The sequence below is a fragment of the Macrobrachium nipponense genome, chromosome 5 (genome assembly GCF_015104395.2).
Source record: "Macrobrachium nipponense isolate FS-2020 chromosome 5, ASM1510439v2, whole genome shotgun sequence".
In the NCBI taxonomy this organism is placed as follows: Eukaryota; Metazoa; Arthropoda; class Malacostraca; order Decapoda; family Palaemonidae; genus Macrobrachium; species Macrobrachium nipponense.
In genome coordinates this window covers 19,981,337-20,003,555 of record NC_061107.1, presented here as the reverse complement: position 1 = coordinate 20,003,555, position 22,219 = coordinate 19,981,337, and the positions used below count along the sequence as shown (strand labels likewise).

The 22,219-nt window shown below is 36.1% G+C and overlaps 1 protein-coding gene across 1 annotated transcript in view; it reads right to left on the bottom strand.

Annotated features, from left to right (window-relative positions):
• Nucleotides 1-12,761: 12,761 nt before the first annotated feature.
• Nucleotides 12,762-22,219, bottom strand: part of LOC135215237 (homeobox protein abdominal-A homolog) — a 41,139-nt gene continuing 31,681 nt past the window's right edge. Inside the window, exons 2-3 of the mRNA XM_064249754.1 lie at nt 15,965-16,128; nt 12,762-14,355 (exon numbers count right to left, since the gene is read on the bottom strand). Coding sequence (XP_064105824.1) covers nt 13,675-14,355; nt 15,965-16,128 — 845 coding nt within the window. The 3' untranslated portion in view covers nt 12,762-13,674. The remainder of the gene's footprint in view (nt 14,356-15,964; nt 16,129-22,219) is intronic.

The following is a 22,219-nucleotide window of genomic DNA, read 5'->3' as shown; positions in this document are numbered from 1 at the left end:
ATGTACATATACGTATATGTTTCTCCACCTTTCTTATTGATGATGATATTTGGGAAAAAAATCTCTTATCACGAGAGTCTAAAGTACAATGTTCTAAGGGCCCCACAATAATAAAAGAAAAATGTTAAGGGTTCGTGTCAGGATTAGTGATTTTTTTATTTAAATAAAATTAAAAAATAAGAAAAATCAGTGATTTATTTTTGTTATATTATTTATTTGATTTTTTTTATTTATTTGTTTTTTTTATTTGATAGATGATTTTTCAAGCCTTTTTTCCTCAAATTGTATTTTATGACAGAATTACTATTGGTTTATCTTTTAGGTTTCCAGTTCTGGCCTAAGGTATGTATATATGTACTTGCAGTTTTTTTTATATCAAAATTAATAGATGCAGCACAGTTATGTTTTAACTTTTTATCAACCTCCAAACCTTATTTTTTAATTTGTTTGCTTTCAAATTTAGAAAAATAAATAAATAAAAATTATTATTTTTTTAATAATCAAATTTAAAAAAAGATTTAAAAAATCTGGATTTTTAAAAAAAAATCAATGATTTAATCACTGGATTAAATAAGATTGATTTAATCATTGCCAACCCTGAACTTCGTGTAAACTTTAAAAACACTTTACAAAGCTTTCGAACCCTTCCATGGGTTCATCTTCAATCCAAATGATAAACAAAAACATGTACTGAGGTGAACTTGAAAGCAATAAACAGTCACTGAAGATTGTTGATAACGGCAGTTAGCTCGCTTATGGACCAGGTGGTGAAGAAAGAGGGCAATTAACTCCAACTTGGTTATTTCTTCTCGTCTATTAATATTAATGATAGCATTGGTTACAGGTCCACAATAATAGCATGTGAGTTTATGGTCTTTAATGGATATTAAAAGCTTTTGAACCTTGTGCTAGGTTCATCTTCAGTCAAGTGAACATTACGACTCAGTCATAATGTTCACAAGGTTCAAAAGCTTTTAATATCCATTCAAGACCATAAACTCACATGCTATATTATTGCGGACCTGCAACCATTATTATTATTATCATTACTATTTTTTTTTTTTTTTTTTTTTTTTTGCTCTATCACAGTCCTCCAATTCGACTGGGTGGTATTTACAGTGTGGGGTTCCGGGTTGCATCCTGCCTCCTTAGGAGTCCATCACTTTTCTTACTATGTGCGCCGTTTCTAGGATCACACTCTTCTGCATGAGTCCTGGAGCTACTTCAGCGTCTAGTTTTCTAGATTCCTTTTCAGGGATCTTGGGATCGTGCCTAGTGCTCCTATGATTATGGGTACAATTTCCACTGGCATATCCCATATCCTTCTTATTTCTATTTTCAGGTCTTGATACTTATCCATTATTATTATTATTATTATTATTATTATTATTATTATTATTATTATTTTATTATTATTATTATTATTATTTTATAAGTATAATATTAGTTTCAGTCTTTCTGTTGAGGGTACCGTTGTACCGTTATTTGCAAGCTAACTGTTATCTTTTGAGGTCGATATTTTATTTTTTGTTATATCCTTTAAGTGTTTATATATATATATATATATATATATATATATATATATATTATATATATATATATATGTATATATATTTATATATATACTTTGTCTTATCACATCACCGTGATTCATATATACATTAAGCTATAAATGTCCTTTTATATCTAATTCACTCTACCTCGGAATTAATATATTTTCATATATGTTAACCGAAGGGAAAAATTTTTAGTTGATAAGAAATTCGTCTGTTCATGGGTTAATGCGTATATATAATAATAGAGAATTTACCTCGGAACGTAACCAGACACTAGACTGCGAGTGTTGAAGCTCCATTTTTCTCCCCACCCCCCACCCCCCACCCCCACCCCCGTCTCCATATTTCGAGGAAGCAAACGAGAGGAAATGAGGAGCCAAGGAAAAGGGGCGGGGGAGAGGTGTTGACGTAAGGAACCGGGGAAACAAACAGCTTCCGGTAACGCGATACCTATAGTACCGGTGTGACCGCCCCTTTAAACAACGGGGTCGTTAAGTAGCGTTACTTATTCATGCACTTATTTAGTAACTTTTCTAGTTACTTAAGTGTTTATTTTTTGATGCGTGGATTTGAATATTGACCGTCGCGCGTCTGCAGGTATATAATGATTTTATTAAGGCAATGTTCCACGCGTATTCCAGTCATTTGTTCTCTCTCGTTTGTGTGTGTGTGTGTGTGTGTGTGTTCGACTTGTACGCAGCTTTGAGCTTAACTACACTCAGTTATTATTATATTATTATTATTATTATTATTATTATTATTATTATTATTATTAAAAATATTCATAGCATGAATCTTAAAATGGAGAAACAATTCTACAGTTATGTATATGTAAATGTATTTAAAGAGTGAGTACGGATTTACCTTTAAATATATGTACATATACATAGCTATGGATTTGTTTCCCTATTTATTATTATTATTATTATTATTATTATTATTATTATTATTATTATTATTATTATTATTATTATTATTATTATTATTTGGTAGAAGACCCTCTTTTAGGCAAATACTGTTAAAAAGAATGGCAGAGAAGCGAATTGTAAGGAAAATAGAAAAAACAATATATAAAATCAACTCGCTTAATTCTGCCATTCTTTTTAACAGTATTATTATTATTATTATTATATTGGAAGGAGACCCTCTTTCAAACAAGTCTTATTGAAAGATATTGCTGCATCAGCTGCATTCAACTTGTAAATAGTCTTCTCTATTTTTTTTTTTTTTTTTTTTCTAATAATAGCTTACTCTCTGCTATTACAACTGGCGAGTATTGCGCCGATATTACTCATCAGGAGCAGTCAATTCCAGGGATAATTGTCACAAATATTATTATTATTATTATTAGTTATTATTATTATTATTATTATTATTATCAACTTTAATTCATGGGTATCTATTGCCTCTTAAGCCTGAAGTTTTCTCCTCCGCTGTAGATTTTCGGTGAATGAAGAAAAATCAAAGTTGGACATTATTCGGAACCTAACTATATTATTATTATTCAGAGCTGGCCTCTGATTGGCTGATTATGACTCTGCTGGGAACCAATGAAAAATAGGGTCGGTTTTAGCGTTCAGAATGCTGGCGTCCGACTGGCTGATTTGCTTGAGAGGCTAAGGAAGCTCTACTACTATAATAATAATCATTATTACTATTAAGCAAAAAAAGGACTTACACCTCAGACTGCACTTGCCTTGCTTTCGCTTCTGTGAAACATCTCTCGGGTCACGTCGGGTCACGCGGGTGTGGCGGCCCTCGCCTCTAGTTTGTCAACAGTGTCATAACATCGCGTCTCTATTCCCGAGGGTCGAGTACCGGGAGAGAGAGAGAGAGAGAGAGAGAGAGAGAGAGAGAAGGGTACTGGAGGCTGAGAGAGAGAAAAGGGACTGCTTTTACAGTGGTAGGGATATGATGGTTGATATGAAAATAAATGTAGTTAGTGGGTGGGATGTACGGATAAATGAAAGATTTAGGCATAATAGAGTAACAGGTGGGAAAAAATAAGTCAGACAAGAAAGGAAGAGAAGAAATAAACAGCCAGTGAGGATCACAGAGAGAGAGAGAGAGAGGATATCGTGTGTTATGGGTTACAAAAATCTTGTTATGGGAGGCTGTGGGAAAAAATGATTTTTCTTGTGGGAGTGAAAAATAAAAAAAGTCTGTGAACATCCTTACCTTCGCATCTCAAGCATTATATACGAACTTTGGTGATGTTTACCGAAGACGTCGCCTACAAGTTAGCAGTCCTTATTATTCTCTCTTTACAAGTAAACACGAGCATCTTTACAAAAAAAATTTTCTAACCAGTCAGAGCGACGAGTATTTTAGATATTGCTGACTAAAATATTATGTTTTATGATCTAAGGAAAATTGTAGTGACTATAGAAGAGATTGTTTCAGGATTCGGTTGGTAGTAATAATTGACATAAGCATGAGTAGCGCCTCAGTGGCGTGGTCGGTATGGTGTTGGCGTGCCACCTCGGTGGCCATGAGTTCGATTCTCGGGCATTTCATTGAGGAGTGAGAGATGTGTATTTATGGTGATAGAAGTTCATTCTCGACGTTGGTCCCGTTGGTGAATAACCACTGGTTCCATGCAACGTTAAAACACCATACAAACAAACAAACACACATAAGCATTAGTAATCCGAGGATAAGCCACTTGAGTATTTTAAGATTAAATATGTTACTGGATTATGAAGGAACTGCTTAGTGCAGGATTGCCTACTCTATATCGGAAAAACTGTCTAGCGCTGATCTGATCATAAACTTAAGTATATCTTAGTTTTACCAGACCACTGAGCTGATTAACAGCTCTCCTAGGGCTGGCCCGAAGGATTAGATATTTTTACGTGACTAAGAACCAACGGGACCTACAGCTTATTGTGGGATCCGAACCACATTGTATCGAGAAATGAATTTCTATCACCAGAAATAAATTCCTCTGGTTCCGCGTTGGCCGAGCCGAGAATCGAACGTCGGACCACCGATCATAAAACTCCTCTTAATACACTTTGTGGATTATATTCAAAGACGCATGGAAAACAGGTGTGCGTAGCTGAAGGAAAGGAAAAACGCAGGAATCCTTTCAGCAGACATAACATTCTATACACCATCATTTTTGTCCACGTGACAGTTGGTAAGATCATTAATTATCTGATTTATCGAAATTAACTCACTTAAAAGGTCGAGTTTTTCTGGAAGCACCTGACCAATAGAAAATCTGTCCCTTTGTAAAAGAGACCTAAAAAAATAAACTATAAATGAATCGTGAAAATATAAACAATGCAAAACTAAAAAGAGTTAGGTCAGGTCGAAGTAGAAAATATATGTTTTCTGGAATAGCTGGTTAACGTAAAGAAAGATAACTTTAAAGCTTTCGGTACGACCATCCTTAAAAAAAAGATAAATAAAATAAAGCTTTAGGCTACAAAAATAACTATAAATGAATCGTGAAAATATAAACAATGCAAAACTAAAAAGTTAGGTCAGGTCGAAGTCGAAAATATGTTGTCAGGGATAGCTGGTTCACGTAAAGAAAGACAAATGATAAAGCTTTCGGTACGAACATCCTTAAAAAAAAGATAAATAAAATTAAGCTTTAGGCACGAGCATCCTAGTCTCAGCCCTTCCTCCTGATCACTATAATCTGCTACAGCAGAAGCACAAACATTACGAACTTGGCAGCAACAGTGAAGAACACCAGCTCTATCGCAGGATGATTATTATCTGAAACTTTACGACAGTTATGCGTCACACATGCTTGCAGTTATGACGGAGAAGTGAGCTACTTAGGGACAGAGAGTTGAAGCTGTAAGCTACGAGGGCGATGTTTATCTCCTGCTCTCCAGCCTCTCTCTCTCTCTCTCTCTCGTACACGGCGAGAGGGGGCGGGTTCATTATGCAAGCTTTGCTTGCAACTATTTTGCTAGAGCTTTTTGAGATCTCGGGTTTATGTATGCCATTTTTCCTTTTTTTTTTTTTTGTTTGTTTGTTTGGGGTCAGAGATAATGAAAACGGACTTGCTTCGTTTCACATAGAAAATGTGGGCTCACAGTTTCTCTGAAGTTCTATAGCTTTATAGTATGTAACTATAGTATATTCACATCAATCGTACATCTGATGTCCAGGTTAGTCCCTTACGACGCTCCTGATTGACTGTTGATAAGCCAATCACAGGGCTGGAAACTCTCTGTCTCTCGAGAGTTTACGTATAGGTAGGGTGTATGTTCCACCTCTCCGGGGGGATACTTTTGAAAGGCGTATCTCTCAGGATAGGTGGAGCATACATCCTGCCTATGTGAACTCTCGAGAGAGACTGAGAGTTTCCAGGTCTGTGATTGGCTTATCAACAGGCAATCAGGAGCGTCGTAAGGGACTGGCCTAGACATCAGATGCACGGTTGATGTGAATCTACTATAGTTCGACGAGTTGTTCTTCTTATCTATGAATAGATTAGTCGATGATTTTTGACCAGTCAAGACAAAACAATAGGACGCCGAATGAAAGTATCTAAAATATCAGTTCTGTACAATCAGACACTAATAATTATTAGTGTCTGGTTGTACAGAACTGATATTTTAGATATTTTCATTCGGCGTCCTATTGTTTTGTCTTTGACAGTTGCATGTTACATAGATTATATAATCTATGTAACATGCAACTGTCAAAGAAGAGACACCTCTATATTCATAATAATTTTCCGGTTTACTGAGCAGATCGTCATACCTGCTAACCTTCAAAAATACCGAGTTTGGGCATCGGGAAATGTGGATAGAAACTGATTCTAATAAGGGTTTTCCCGGCAACCTTCTTTCCTTTTCGGTTATCTGTTCCTTGGTCTAGTTTTTTGAGTCTTACTGAATCCTGCCTTTACTTCAAAGTTCCATATCCTTAATAAAATTCGATATCCTCCTTTCTTCGTAAGTTCTCAGATTCTCCCGAGTTGCAACATCTGTTTTCATAAATCGAGTCTTCTCAGTCGGTGGATTTGAGGTTCCCGTATTTTCGTTGAATTCTTTTAGAACACCAAAATCTCCATCCTTCCTGGATGCTCAGCTTTCCTTACCCTCCATCGACCTCATGCCTTCATGTTTTTCATCAGTCCAACAGCTCCTTTTTTTTTTAGTGTATCATATAATGAGGAGTGTACTAATGTGGTATATTATTGCTTGGACGGAGAGAGAGAGAGAGAATGAGTTGATATCGCAAAACTGATATACTAGTATCGCGGCAAAGATATACAACAATATATCTAGCACATGCACTCGTTGAGGAAAACTGCAGTTAAACCTTATAAAGCCAAGCATTCATTAGTACTTGACCCTTCAGAGGTGATTTTTCTTAATCATTCAAGTTCGAGGTACGGCAGTATTTTGTGAGTAAGCCAACGCTAAACAAAGTTTCTTTCATAGTCTGTTGATGAAGAGTGGCGTGTCGTTTCTCTCAGTCGTCGGTATGACTTTTTTTTTTTTTTTTTTTTTTTTTTTTTTTTTTTTTTTTTTTTTTTAATTTGTAGACCCTAGTCACATCCTGCATCATCCCCGTAGGGAGGTAGCGCTGTCATTGGACCTCATGCGGTGCACTGTAGGCATTACGTAAGTTTCTTTGCAGCTTGCCTTCGGCCCCTGGTTGCAACCACTTTCGTTCCTTTTACTGTACCACCGTTCATATTCTCTTTCTTCATCTTACTTTCCACCCTCTCCTAACACTTGATTCATAGTGCAACTGCTTTTAGATTTTCCTCCTGTAACACCGTTCAAACATTTTACTGTCAATTTCCTTTTCACCTCATAGGTCCCAGTGGTTGGCCTTTGGCTTAAATTCTATATTCAACTCGAATCTATCAACAAACAAGAGTCCTTTAATAATATTCAAGTAAACGAAAGTAACAGCAATTTCTTTTTTAACTGTCTATTCCTAAGCTGTTATAGTAGTGGTTTTCGCGCTCGGCTACCAATCCGGTGGTCTGAAGTTCGATTCCCGGCTCGGCCAATGCGGAATCAGAGGAATTTATTTCTGGTGATAGAAATTCATTTCCCGATATAAAGTGGTTCGGATCCCACAATAAGCTGTAGGTCCCGTTGCTAGGTGACCAATAGGTTCCTAGCCTTGTGAAAATATCTAATCCTTCGGCCCAGCCCTAAGATGGCTGTTAATCAGCTCATGGTCTGGTTAAACTAAGATAAACCTTCTTGGTACAATGAATCGCCTCCCAAACAGATGCGCATGCCCATCACTGGATAATGACCTTCGTCAGCTTTTAAGACCCTCAGTGGCGTGTTCGGTATGGTCTTGGCCTGCCACCTCGGTGGGCGCGAGTACGATTCTCGGGCATTCCACTGAGGTGTGAGAGATGTGTATTTCTGGTGACAGAAGTTCACTCTCGACGTGGTTCGGAAGTCACGTAAAGCCGTTGGTCCCGTTGCTGAATAACCACTGGTTCCAAGCAACGTAAAAACACCATACAAACAAACAAACCTTCGCCAGCTTGAAAGAGCCGATTGCAAAATCTGTATAGCCAGAACAAACGCACCTCCCTCTCCTTTGTTTGTAGTGAGACTTATAAAGTACACGAGGTAACATTAACTTCGTGAGACGTACCGAAAATAAACTAAGAGTTATGATAAATGGATTTTTTTTTTCCTTTCCAAACGTCAAAAGGGAAGTGCAATTAAACTTTTGGACTTTCAGCTGTGCAAACACGGGTCTTGGAGCGCCAGTGTCGTGTCGAGTTTTGCTTTTATTGTGTAGCTCAGCAGCGCACATTCCCCCAGGCATGTTTCCAAGTGTTTGTAAGGGTTGTAGTAACTTGCATTGTGTTTTATAAGAAATCTGCAAAAAGATACGAACGATGGAATGATCCTGATGGCAAAAGATACAGATGATTTCTACAATTCTTTAAAGATTACGGCAGCTCCGCTTAATATGAATGACTTTTATTTCAACAACCTAATTTTCCTTGTAATCCTTTTCAATAAATTTCACTTAATTTAGTATTTTGATATCTGTTAATAAGCAGCAACTCTCACTGCATGGTCGCTTATTAATGTTATGGACTGCGGCGGAGAAATATTCTAAAGATTGGCAACAGAACTTATCGAGTTTTCTTAGCCACGGTCCGGTGGTGGCCTATTTGTGGCTAGCTTTAACCTTAAATGGAATAAAAAGCTACTGAGGCTAGAGGGTTGCAATTTGGTATGTTTGATGATTGGAGAGTGAATGATCAACATACCAAGTTGCAGCCCTCTAGCTTCAGTAGTTTTTAAGATGTGAGGGAACGAACAGACAAAACCAGCCCAATAGTTTTCTTTTACAGAAAACTAAAACTGAGAAAGAAACTACATCCTTGAATTTTAAAATCCGTCTTAAACCATCAGAATCCCAGTTATGTCACAAGCAAGTTGCCGTGATTTTGGCCTGTCACCTCGGTGGCCGCGAGTTCGATTCTCGTGCATTCCATTGAGGGGTAAGAGATGTGTATTTTTGATGATAGAAGTTCACTCTCGACGTGGTTCGGAAGTCTCGCAAAGCCGTTGGTCCCGTTGCTGAATAACCACAGGTTTCATTCAACGTAAAAACACCATACAAACAAACAAACAATACTCAACTGTCGATCTTTGAAGAGCAGCACTGTCATCAGTTTTCCCAGCGTAGGGGGATAGTGCCGACAGTGCACGTCATGCAGTGCACTGTAGGCATTACTTAAGGATCTTTGCAGCGCCCCATCGGCCCCTAGCTGCAACTACTTTCATTCCTTTTACTGTGCCTCCTTTCATATTTTCTTTCTTCTAATTTACTTTCCACTATCTCCTAACAATGAATTCGTAGTGCAACTGCGAGGCTTTCATCGTGTTACACCCTTCAAACCTTTCCACTGCCAATTTCCGTTTCAGCGCTGAATGGCCTCATAGGTCCCAGTGCTTGGCCTTTGGCCTAAATTCTATATCGATCTTTGAAGAGCAGCAATGCCCTGATTTTTGCATTTGAGCTTCGAAATTCTCCTAGTACTTTCGTTTTCCCTTTCTTTCAGTTTCCCTTCTTCAGTTGAACCAGCTTGTCACTTATACCTGGCTTTAGTCTAGTGTGCTATACATTCTCCAACCCCCCCCCCCCCCCCCGGCCGTAAGTTGGCAATTAATTTGGATAAGAATGTAATAGCAGTATGTAATAGTTTGTTTGATCATTCAGGAAATGAACCATAAAAAGGGGTTCATAATTAGTAATAATTTGTAAATTATTAAGTTTGAAACACCGTTTATAAAGCTTTCAATACATTATGGATGCATTCGATTTGTAGTTTTAAAGTTCTTATGAAAATAAATTTTTTAAGAATTGTTGCAGAAAAATGTGTCAGATTTATTCTTGTTGTTAATATTAACAGTTAGCCACGATTTACATAATTCACTTCTGCTGGCGCCCAGCCCGCCTTCTCCCACACCCCCCCCCCCCCCTCCCTTTTTTTTTTTTTTTTTTTTTTTTTTTTTTTTACCGAAAACATGTTTTTTGGGGGGTGCGGGTGGGGGCAGTATTTTTCCGTAAGAGTATGTGAAAATTATCAATGATAACATTAGATATAGGCCCAAATACCAGGTTAACAAAAAAAAAGATCATGCAAAGTGGAATCAGAAATGAGAATCCAGCATAAACGGATTGTGCAATAAATGAAGTAAAATGAAAAAGGCATGAAAGATAAACGAATGGTGTAGTTCAACCAACGCGGAGTGAATGACCCTCCCGGTAAGTCAGGCACCCTTTGAAGGCACTTTCTTGTCTGTGAAGACGTTTGCGTTTTTGGATAAATGATTTTCTTAAGCTGTTGCTTTAATATTGTATCTTACTTTAATATTGTATCTTACTTCATAATCTGGCAACCATATAGAAATAAACGTATGCACGCGAGTTTGTAGTCAGGTTGGCAAGGTGACCTCGTCGTGATTATACGGTATCGCGGGTTCGTTTCCTGCTCCCGGACATCATGATTTCTTCATATTTCTTTGAGCTTTGATATTGAGGCTTTGCAGTGACAAGCATATCCAAAAAAGCATGTTTTCCCCAACTTAACGACTCGGCAAAGACACCATTTCACTCAAATTAGGTATCCCTTCTGAGTGATTCGAACCCTAGATCGAACCCAGTTAGCCTGTCCAGGTAAAGAAGCCGTAGGTACAGCTGTACTTAGGTTCCAACTTCTTTTATGACTTGCGTGGCCTGGTTGGCAGCAGCCTTGCCTTTCAATTAAAAGACCTGGGTCGATCCTATATATATATATATATATATTATATATATATATATATATATATATATATATATATATATATATATATATATATATATATATATATATATATATATGCAGTAACACATTCACCTCTCAAAGTACATATTTTCCTCCGAGATCCATTCTCTCAGCTTCACGCCACATTTTTAAAACTGGCTTCTATTGCAACTTCTGTCTTTAGACATATCTAATATTTTACCCATGTTCTCCTTATAAGCTCATGCCACTTCCTTCTGACATATTACGTGGTTTTAACAGCCCTCGTTTGATTTGATCTCGTGCACCAAAGAACTCTCTCAATTTCTGTTTCTAGAATTTGGCACTGAGAGCAGTAGCCAAGGAACACATATGGAAGCGGTAAGCATACTTATCATGTATACACATATATAATATATATATATATATATATATATATATATATATATATATATATATATATATAAAATGTAATTAATAGATATAATGCCTTTTTCACCTCTTGAATTCTTCGCGCTATTTTGGGTACGCTTGTCACTACAAAGCTTTGATATCCAAGTTCAAAGAAATATGAAGAAATCATGATGTTCGGCAGTGAGAAACGAACCCGCGATACCATAATCACGACGAGGTCACCTTGCCGACCTGACCACAAACTCGCGTCCAAGCTTGATTAGATAGTACATACTTCGGCGGAAGATGATACGTGCGTTTACCTAACAGGTGCATGCTGTCTATGATTTTCAACTCACAAATGCCTTTTTTTTGAGCCGTCAACGAACAGTGGATATCTTATTTTTATTTTCTTCCTTTACCTCCATTTTGGCTTTGTGCATTTCAGAACAGCAAGTGGAAGATGATAGTTTTTTCCAACAAAACTCTGACCGGCAGTAAAGTCAGTATATATGACTTGTGACGCTTTTTTGTTTTTTTCTTCTTACAGCTTTCGCCCCACAGAATTTTTTTCTTCAGTACTCAGTAAGATTAATGCAGAATCGTATTACGTCGAAACTAAAACTCATGTATCCCAACTTCGATGACCAAGGTTCTTTGTAAGCTAGAAACGATCATGTATATGTATATACATACATATGTTTTCATAAATAAAGGCAAATGTCACGAAGGAAAAGTGAAATAGCAATGCAGTTGCTAGGCCTTTCGACACATGGTCCTTTACTAGCAGAAAGTCCTAGCAACCACTCGGTTGTTTCACTTTTCCCTCGTGGCATTTGCCTTTATTTATACAAACCATCACGTTCCATATCTTCGTGATTCATTTATATTACATATTTATATATTCATAATTGTGCATGTGTATTACGCGCCTTCTCGCTTTGAAGAGGATGGTTCCAGAAGTTGCTATGCCTGCATTTTTAAGCTCGCACTTATTAGGATGAGCCTCCCAGCTTCGTGTCTTGCTCAGAGTGCGTTCCACAGGTTTCTATGCCGACAGTGTCTGGTATTTCTTAACGACTACTTATAAAAGTCAAGATTTACCAAGTGATGGTCACCTTCGTGGACAGGAAAACCTGAGTTCTGAGGAACGTGTGTGCTTTTAGGACGCACTTCTCACTCTTTCAACGAAATGACATGATAATTGTTCCCTTCGGCTTTAGAGTCACTTCAGAATCCTCTATTCATAATTGTTCTTAGCGCCTCAGTAGCATGATCGGTTTGGTCTTGGCCTGCCACCTCGGTGGTCGCGAGCTCGATTCTCGGGCATTCCATTGAGGGGTCAGAGATGTGTATCTGGTGATAAAAGTTCACTCTCGACGTGGTTCAGAAGTCACGTAAAGCCGTTGGTTCCGTTGCTGAATAACCACTGGTTCCATGCAACGTAAAAACACCATACAAACAAACAAACATAATTGTTATTTGTTCCTGGTAGAGCTGGTGGTACTGGAAGTTACTTAACAAACTGAGGGTAAAGGAATGAAAAGGCCAATAAATAATGATCTGTTTATTTCAGTTCCAAAGCTCTGGCAATATCGTCTCACATTGTAAAAATTGTATATGGACAAATTCAGCTTCACCTTTGAAGTACAAAAACATACTTTTCTATTTATAAAAGTTAAGGGGAATTATAGAATTCCCCCTTGTCACATTTCTATCTACAGAATCAAATAATCTTCTATAAGAAAGAAGGAAATAGAAGAAAAGTCCATTAAGTACTGAGGTACGTGACATTCCTAGGGTTAAGGGTGGCCTTCAAGTAATTGTTCACCCACAGACTTGTAATAGCTGTGGTCTAAATCTTTGTCTTGCGGGGAAGATATGCCCCACACACTTACTTAAAAGGATGCATTGAAATCACATCATTCTGGAATTGAAAATGAGTGTTACCCCAAAATCAAATAAACTTGAAGAGCCTCGAGAGAAGACTGAAGCAGGAAATCTGAGATGAGGATGACAGAACCCAAAGATGTACGTACAACTAAGAGTACTGGTAATGAAAAGCTATCCATAAATTATCTGAAGTAATACATCTTATAGCTATTGCAACAACTCTAACAGCTAAGTCTGGGATACTATCACATTTACATAAATAGTATGAGAAATCCTATAAATTTTTAATCATAATATATTCACTTCTGTCCAGTTCACTGAGAACCTCTGAAGGTGCACTAACATTGTCTAGCCAGAATAGTGTGCTTAGAAAGGTTGTTGCAAATAATGAGAATCATTAATAAGATTAAGGATAAATTTAAATATAATAAACATTTTATGCAGATACTTAAACCTATACTGATTTTTATAAATAAATATGACACTGCTGAAGAAAGGAGAGAGTATCTAGAACATTTCTGTTAAGGAGCAGTAAAGCTTAGAATTTCGAAGTGTAGAATTAAGAACACAGCTTTAGCATTCTTCTCCTTCCGATAAGTAAGGGTTTGCATCGGCTAAATTGTGATGCAGGCTTGTGTAGTTGTTGGCGTCCTCTATCTGACCTGAAAGTGGGCTGGAAGTGAGATCTGAGGGCGTGGAAGGGCCGATGGCCTCGTGGAGATTGCTGTAGGAATCCAGGTGACTCGGAGGCAGGTCAGCTGAAGCCAGAGCCGTGGCTGTCGCTGGGGAACCAAGAACCCCGTGGTGTGTCAGGATCGGATCTCTGGGACTGGTCCCGGTGGCGTTGTGGTTATTATTACTGTTGTCATCTGCGTTGGTACTGCTCCTGTCACCGTCGCCCTTGGTGTCGACGGCATTCGTGGTGTTCGTGGTTGAGCCATTTGTAGGTGTACTGTTGCCGGCTGGACTGCTTTCACTGGTGTGTTTATCTTCCTGCTGCTGCTGCTGTTGTTGCTGCTGAGGGAAAACCTTGACGTTTTCTTGCAGAGATTCTTGAATGGGGTCCAACTTCGTCTCGGCCTCCTGTTGCACCGGGTTTTCGAGTTGCTGTTTCTGCTGCTGTTCCAGCTGTTGTTCAAGCTGCTGCTGTTGCCTCTGTGCTTCCTGCTGGGCCTGCTGCTGACGCTTCATGGCCAGCTGTCCGCTCTTCGTGCGCTTCCATTTCATCCGTCTGTTCTGGAACCACACTTTTACCTGTTAGGGAAATAGCGAGAGGAAATCGTCAGAGACGCTTCTCCTCACGAACTTCTTTGTAACTGGTATCAATTAATTGCTTAAGATATTTGCAAGCACTTTTTTCAAGTAAATATGAAATTCCCTCACTTTCGAAAGCATTGACACTTCATTCAGCTATGCAAAATAGATTGATTTTGACTGGACAAAAAGTATATATTACTCTGAGTGATTTTCACTGAACAAAAATGATAGTATATTACTGTGAGTGATTTTGACTGGACAAAAATTATATATTGCTGTGAGTGATTTTGACTGGACAAAGTATATTAATGTGAGTGATTTGGACTGGACAAAAATTATGTATTACAGTGAGTGATTTTGACTGGAGAAAAATTATATATTTCTGTGTTTACTGGAGAAAAATATATTACTGTGAGTGATTTTGACTGGAGTAAATGATATATTTCAGTGAGTGATTTTACTGGAAAAAAATTATATATTACAGTGAGTGGTTTTGACTGGACAAAAATTATATATTACTGTGGGTTTAGCTGAGCAATCACAGCCAGTGTATTTGTGTGCCCCAATGCATCAGATACTTTAAAGGTTTGATGCTTAATTATGAAATCTATCACATACGCCAGTGTATCTCTTCTTTTAATAAGCTTTCCTTTTTTTGAAAACTTTATCCCTTTATCCCAGTTTATCCGTTCTTTCAATAAGCTTTCCTTTTATTTTTTTTATTTCATCCCTTTATCTCAGTTTTTCCCTCCTTTTAATAAGCTCTCCTTTTATTTTTTGAAAATTTTATCCCTTTAACCAAGTTTTTCCCTTCTTTTAGCATTCCTTTTATTTTTTAAAAAATTCATGCTATCATTCTCATACACCAGTTTATCCCTTCTTTTAATAAGCTTTCCTTTTATTTTTTGAAAAAAAATTGTCTCCTTATCCCACATTATCCCTTCTTTTAATAAGCTTTCCTCTTATTTTTTGACAAAATGCATGCTACCAATCACATACACCAGTCCCTATCTTCGTTTATACATTCTTACTTGCTAACCAATCACATCACTTTTATTTTTTCAAGTTTAGCACCCTTTTCCCTTAATAAGCTTCACTCTATTGATGAGACCTTCTTTTAATAAGCTCTCCTTTTTCTTTTTGAAAAATATTTATACCACCAGTCACATACACCAGTTTATCCCTTCTTATAATAAGCTCTCCTTTTATTTTTTGAAAAATTTATCCCTTTATCCTACTTCATCCCTTCTTTTAATAAGCTTTCCTTTTATTTTTTTTTCAAATTCATGCTACCAATCACATACACCAGTTTATCCCTTCTTTTAATAAGTTTTCCTTTTATTTTTTGAAAAATTGAAAAATTTACCCCTTTGCCCCAGTTTATCCGTTCTTTTAGTAAGCTTCCTTTTTTATGTTTTGAAAAATTCATGCTACGAATCACATACACCAGTTTATCCCTCCTTTTAATAAACTTTCATTTTTGAAAAGAATTTATACTACGAGTCATCTTTACTTGAATGGCTCTCCCTCCATTAAACTTGAGCAACCCATCTATCTACTCGAAGATCTGAACACAAGGCTGCCTAAAACCATACGATCGTCTGACCTGTCTCTCCGTGAGGTCGAGCGAGACGGCTATTTCATATCGTCTGAGTCTTGTCAGATAATTGGAGTGCTGAAACTCTGCCTCAAGTTCCCGGATCTGGTGTTTGGTGAAAGCTGTCCGCTCCTTTCGTGGTTTGCCCAACAAGTCGGCCTTCAGTGCATCTTCTGTAATAATAGAATGAGACGGGGAAAAAAAAGAAGAGTGGTTAATGAGAATCTCGCTTTTTCATTCCCCCTTTTAGTAGCTGGGTTTAATTGTCTCGTTTTTCGCGAGTGTTTTGTGTGAAACTGTTTACTGTATCTGAGTGATACTCTTCAAAGGGTAGTGGTGTTGTAAAATGATTCTTTTTATTATCATGGTGCATTAAAGTTTCATGTTTTCCATCCATGATTACATCTGACTTTTGGAATTATTCCTTTTTAATGGTAGTGTGTGTTTTAGACTTGTAAACCTCAGCATAAAAGGGATCATTCCCATAACCAAGTTAATCGCTCAGAAGTATTTTATTTAAACTCTTTAATAATATTAAAATAAATGTTTTTTTTTCTCTTGGTTTTAAGTGAACAAAATAAAGATGTTTCTAAATTTTAATGAGGAATATTATGAGCTGTGAGCACTAATAGCAGTGATAATAACAACATTATAATAATAACTAAATGCATATGCAAGGGTAGTAGAGGAAAAAAAGTAACAAGAATACGAAACTGTTAAGGAAATAAGAGAAGCTTGTAACTGGTACAAATTTATATATATATATATATATATATAAATATTATATATATATATATATATATATATATATACTATATATATATATATATATATATATATGTACACACACACAGACATATATATATATATATATATATATTATATATATATATATATATATACATATATTATATATATATAATATATATATACATTATTATATATTATATATATATATTGTGATGTGTATGTATGTATGTATGTTTAAAAGAATTTAACCTAAAAATATTTCAAAAAGAGGTCAGAAATGACAGTATCAAGGAAAAAAATGACGTCAGTCAAAATAAAAGAAAACACATTAAAAAAAAGCGAGAGAAAGAGAGAAATGTCCCTCTACTACATTTCGAAAGGAGGCCGAAGGACCTTGACAATTTCCCTGAAGGACCTCGCGGGACGAACGCCATTCACGTCCTTGTGCAGAGAGGCCCTCCGATCCAGATTTCTGCATTTCTCGAGAGCGGGATCCCGTGACGTCATGAGCAGTTTCTCTTCTTCAGTTTTTTAATCTTTTTTTTTTCTTTTTTTAGTGTAATCTTTTAATCTTTTAAAACCAGTTGATTTACGACGTTTCACCGCTCGAGGCTACACACATGCGCGCGCAGAAGTAAGTCCCTCTTTTCTATTTTTGGCGATTTTGTTGGCATCGTGACATAGCCTTTGCATATAGTATGGTCTCTCATTTAAAAAAAAAAATTACACGCTTCCATATATTTTACAATGTACAAATATATATATATATATATATATATATATATATATATATATATGATATATATATATATTTAGAGATAGATAGATTTAGATATATAAATATATAGATATTATATAATATATATAGATATATATATATATATATATATATATATATATATATATATATATATATAGATATATATATATATATATATATATATATATATGTAAAATATATATCATATATGTAGTATATATTTTTACAATTACCTATACATATGTATATATATATTATATATTTTACGTATATATACATATGTGTATGTATGTATGTGTTAGATACGCACTTACGACTATAGCAGTCAAGTGCAAAAATGTATAATATACATAAGGAAGTACGTCTAACTGAACTGCCTTTCTAAACACTTAGAAAAATTATCATGCAAACTATGTGCATGCCACGAATTGAAATAGAAAAAATTAGTTAAGGGCTCTTAGCTTCAAAGGCAGAGAGAGAGAGAGACGGTCTTCTGCGCCCTGCCCCACTCAAAAAAGGATCAAGAACAGAACTAGCAGAAATATGTCGCAAAGAAAAAGAAGAAAAATAGAAAAAAAAACTCGAGAGAGAGAGAGAGTTCAAGAACCGCATTTTGTTTTATGCTGCGTAACTCAGTCAACTTTATGTAGATGCGATTTTTTTTTTTTCGTTGAAAGACTTTGTCGACTGCGCAATACTCCCTTCAAGATGCGCTACTTTCTATCTTTGCTGGATATAGTCTCGTTTCTTTGCTGTTGTTGTTGTTGTTTTGATTCCTCGCTGTTGTCATGTACGATCTTCATGTTTTACGAATTCGGTTTTTTTTATTTACTCTGAATACGTATTTAGAGCTACATTTATTTTGAATATATATTTAGAGTCACATTTATTTTGAATACATATTTAGAGTCACATTTATTTTGAATACATATTTAGAGCTACATTTATTTTGAATACATATTTAGAGCTTACTATTATTTTGAATATATATTTAGAGTCACAGTTTTATTTGAAATATACTATTTAGAGTTAATTTGTTATTTTTGAATACAATATTTTAGAGTTACATTAAAGAACTGCTGCTCCTACTTTTATTTTTTTCGTAACTATTATTATTATTATTATTATTATTATTATTATTTTTATTATTATTACTTACTTATTATTATTATTATTATTATTATTATTATTATTATTATTATTATTATTATTATTATTATTATTATTATTATATTCGACCGTGAGGTCAGCATTGCCCATAGCAAAATTCTAAGTATCAGAGAAATCCAAAGAAATATATGCATAAGACTGACAGACAGACAGACAGACAGACAAGCAGACGGACACACAATGTGAATCACCCGAGGCTATGACGCAAAAGGACACCGGAACAGATCGTGCTCTTATTGACACAAGTGGAAAGCGAAAACAAAAAAAAAAGAGAGGAATGTGATTAAATCCTATCCCCGAGTTAAAAATACCCCTTTGTTTATGAAGCCCCGAGGAATAATAGAACAATATATTCTAAGCCTCAAGATGCCACTGACTGTGTTCACCACGAGGGCCAGTACGCAACCCGGATGTATCAGGACAGAGCTTAGTTGGGTCAGTGTGTAGACGGGGGTGGGGGGTTGGGGGGAGGGAGGTGGAAGGGACACTTCCAAACCAAAACGAGCAAAGTACGAAGAGACCGAGAGAGAGAAATGGGACAGAAAATAGAAACCGCGCCAAGAATAATGGGGAGAGAATAGCAAGAGAGAGAGAGAGAGTGATGGTTGATGAGGGGAAAAAGGAGTGTAATGGGATTGCTGAGAGGATGGGTTATGATACATGGGATGGAATGGCGAATGATGGTTAGCCATAACCGGGCTATTAAATGGAAAGCACAACAAGGACAGATTAAGTACGAAAGGGAGTTTGTCCATGACAGACTGGAGAGTCATAACATGACGGAAATACTTTCCTTTAAGTGACAGCTGAGAAGGATCCAGCAATGACGCTATTCGCTTACTCGGGGAGTAAGCCTACAAACAACTGTGTTGTTGTTGTTGTTCTTCTTGTTGGGGTAGGGTAGGAAAGCCTAAAATAGGTCTGAAAAGTGTGTTTTGCGTTGAGTTAACGATACAGAAATTTAAGGATAGGATATTTATGATTTATTAGAATGAAAATGTAAGAAATAAATTATGTGCGTGTTACAGTACAGAAAATTTATTTCTAATGAAATACAGCATATTTATTTTAATTTTCGTTAGTGCAACAACGCTCTATTTGACCGTAGATTTTAACACGTGCCCGAGTAAGCTGTAGGTCGGATCACGCCTTGTTTCTTTAGGAAAAATATTGAAAGAAATATTACCTTTTAAATCGCTGTTTAAGGAAGGTAACTATACAAGCTTCCTTCGAAAGCAACTAAAAGTAAAAGTAGGTCCTTTGCTACACAATCATATTAAGCAGAATAAGTTGAAAAAAAAATTAGCTAAAAGAACATTTAAACATTTATGACAGTTTACAATGTTCTCCGTAAATCAATTTGTGTTGTCATTTTCCCCTTTCCGTAGGACTAGTTATGTAATGTCGTAGTTCTTAATTAAAGTTTTAGACATATCCAATGAGTAGAGTAATATACAGAATGAATTGGAGAGCATTTGTAAGCTGTTGTACCTTATTTAAGAAATAGTCGCCACTCTAGCTGCTCGATACATAGGGATACATTAGATTATTTATGTAATAATGTGTTAGTAGGAAAGTTGGGAACTTCAACATATTTTGAATTAATTCAGACACCCGAAGATATGAATTGATATCATGTTATGATCTGCAGTTTACATGGAATAGTTTCAACTATGAGCAAAGAAAAACAAACAAAAAATGATATTAACAAGTTATTGAGAATTTATGTGTTTATATTATAATAATAAAAGGGGTTTGTTAACTACATGTTACTGAGAGTCACTAGGAATTGTATATTGGGTGTATTAGTTCATTATATATATATATATATATCTATATATATATATATATATATATTATAATATATATATATAGAATAAATAAAATAAAAACAACCATTACAAGTGCTATGGGGAAATAATATAGATTTGAGGAAAAACAAACGTTCGCTGACTATAAATTACTAGTAATTACGCCCCAGGGCCTCAGTGGCGTGATCGGTATGGTCTTGACCTGCCACCTCGGTGGCCGCGAGTTCGATTCTCTTGCATTCTCACTGAGGGGTGAGAGATGTGTATTCCTGGTGGGGCATTCCATTGAGGGGTTAGAGATGTGTATTCTTGGTGATAAAAGTTCACTCTCGACGTGGTTCGGAAGTCACGTAAAGCCGTTGGTCCCGTTGCTGAATAACCACTGGTTCAATGCAACGTAAAAACACCATACAAACAAACAAACAAGTAAATACGCCCTATAAATAGAAAGTTTAACTGCAGCTCAATTTACAGGGGAATCTATATGTAGGGAAGAAAGCTGTCGGTGAGCTTTTCACTGCTAGCCATCGACAAGTTCTTAGAAAGGAAATATTTCAAGTCCAGGCTAAATGCGTTACAGAGGATCAAAAACTGCAATGTAAATGTATCAGTCACAGAGGAAATTAGAAGAGAAACATTACAAAACTACGGGAAATTTATTTTCTATTTATTTATATATTTATATATCCGCGTTTCCCACTGAGGTGTGCTAAAGTATAAAACATGAAACGCTTCGATATTTCAGGAATGAATTTTAGTTAGAGTTCAGGAGATTTTGGCTCACTGAGGAAAGGAAGACAACGAGTGAACTATCGAACGTTTGTAAGACCAATAGGAAATGTTTTGCCTAATTCTTGTAAAATGGCATAAATAAATAAACCATATATATATATATATATATATATATATATATATATATATATATATATAATATATATAAAAGTGAAAGGATTACAATATACTCTACTATACAAACATGCTTTAAGCCTTTCCAATCTATCGAAGCCCTCAACAGTCAAATAGCCTATTCCAGAACTATGATGCATTCCTTCTTTGGAATGAGAATAAACGTCCACTCAATGACCCATAATACTCAAGTGATTAAGTACGAGGAAAACACAGACGAAACTAAGTCTTTAATTATTTCCTTTTTATTCTCGTAGCTCAGCAAAAAAAAAAAAGTTACTCTTGATACGTGATCAGCGTCATATCAACTAAAACGTAAAAAAAACAAAAAAACATCAACTTATCCGTAAAAAAAAAAAGAAAAAACCACAGGGCTTTTATATCTTAAGGACAAGTACTTGATAGGACAGGATGACGGCGGTTCAAATAGGGTTCTGAAGGATGGGTTAGGATGGGTTAGCGGGCTAGGATAATGAGGTGGGGGTGGTGAGAGAGGGTGGAAATAAAAAACAAAACAAAAAAAGACAAGAACAAAATGGCACAGAAAAAGAAGAAAAAGTGCCACCGAGGTTAGGGTACAAGAAGGACCTTAGGTCCCGGATTATCTTTCACTAAAAGCGTCTGACTCATCGGGGCATTGTTATAAAGGATTTCTCTAGGGTCCTTGAGGAGTGCAGGATTCGTTTGCGAATCGGATTCAGAAGGAAAAAAAAATGGCCAAATATTAGACGTCCTTCATTCTGAAATCCAAATAAAAAAAATTTAAATCATCTCGCTTTCGCTTACTGTTAAGGAAAACAATATAATGCCACGAGAAACTGGGCATTGTCTTCGTGGATGCCCGAGTGCCACAGGGCATCAGTGCCA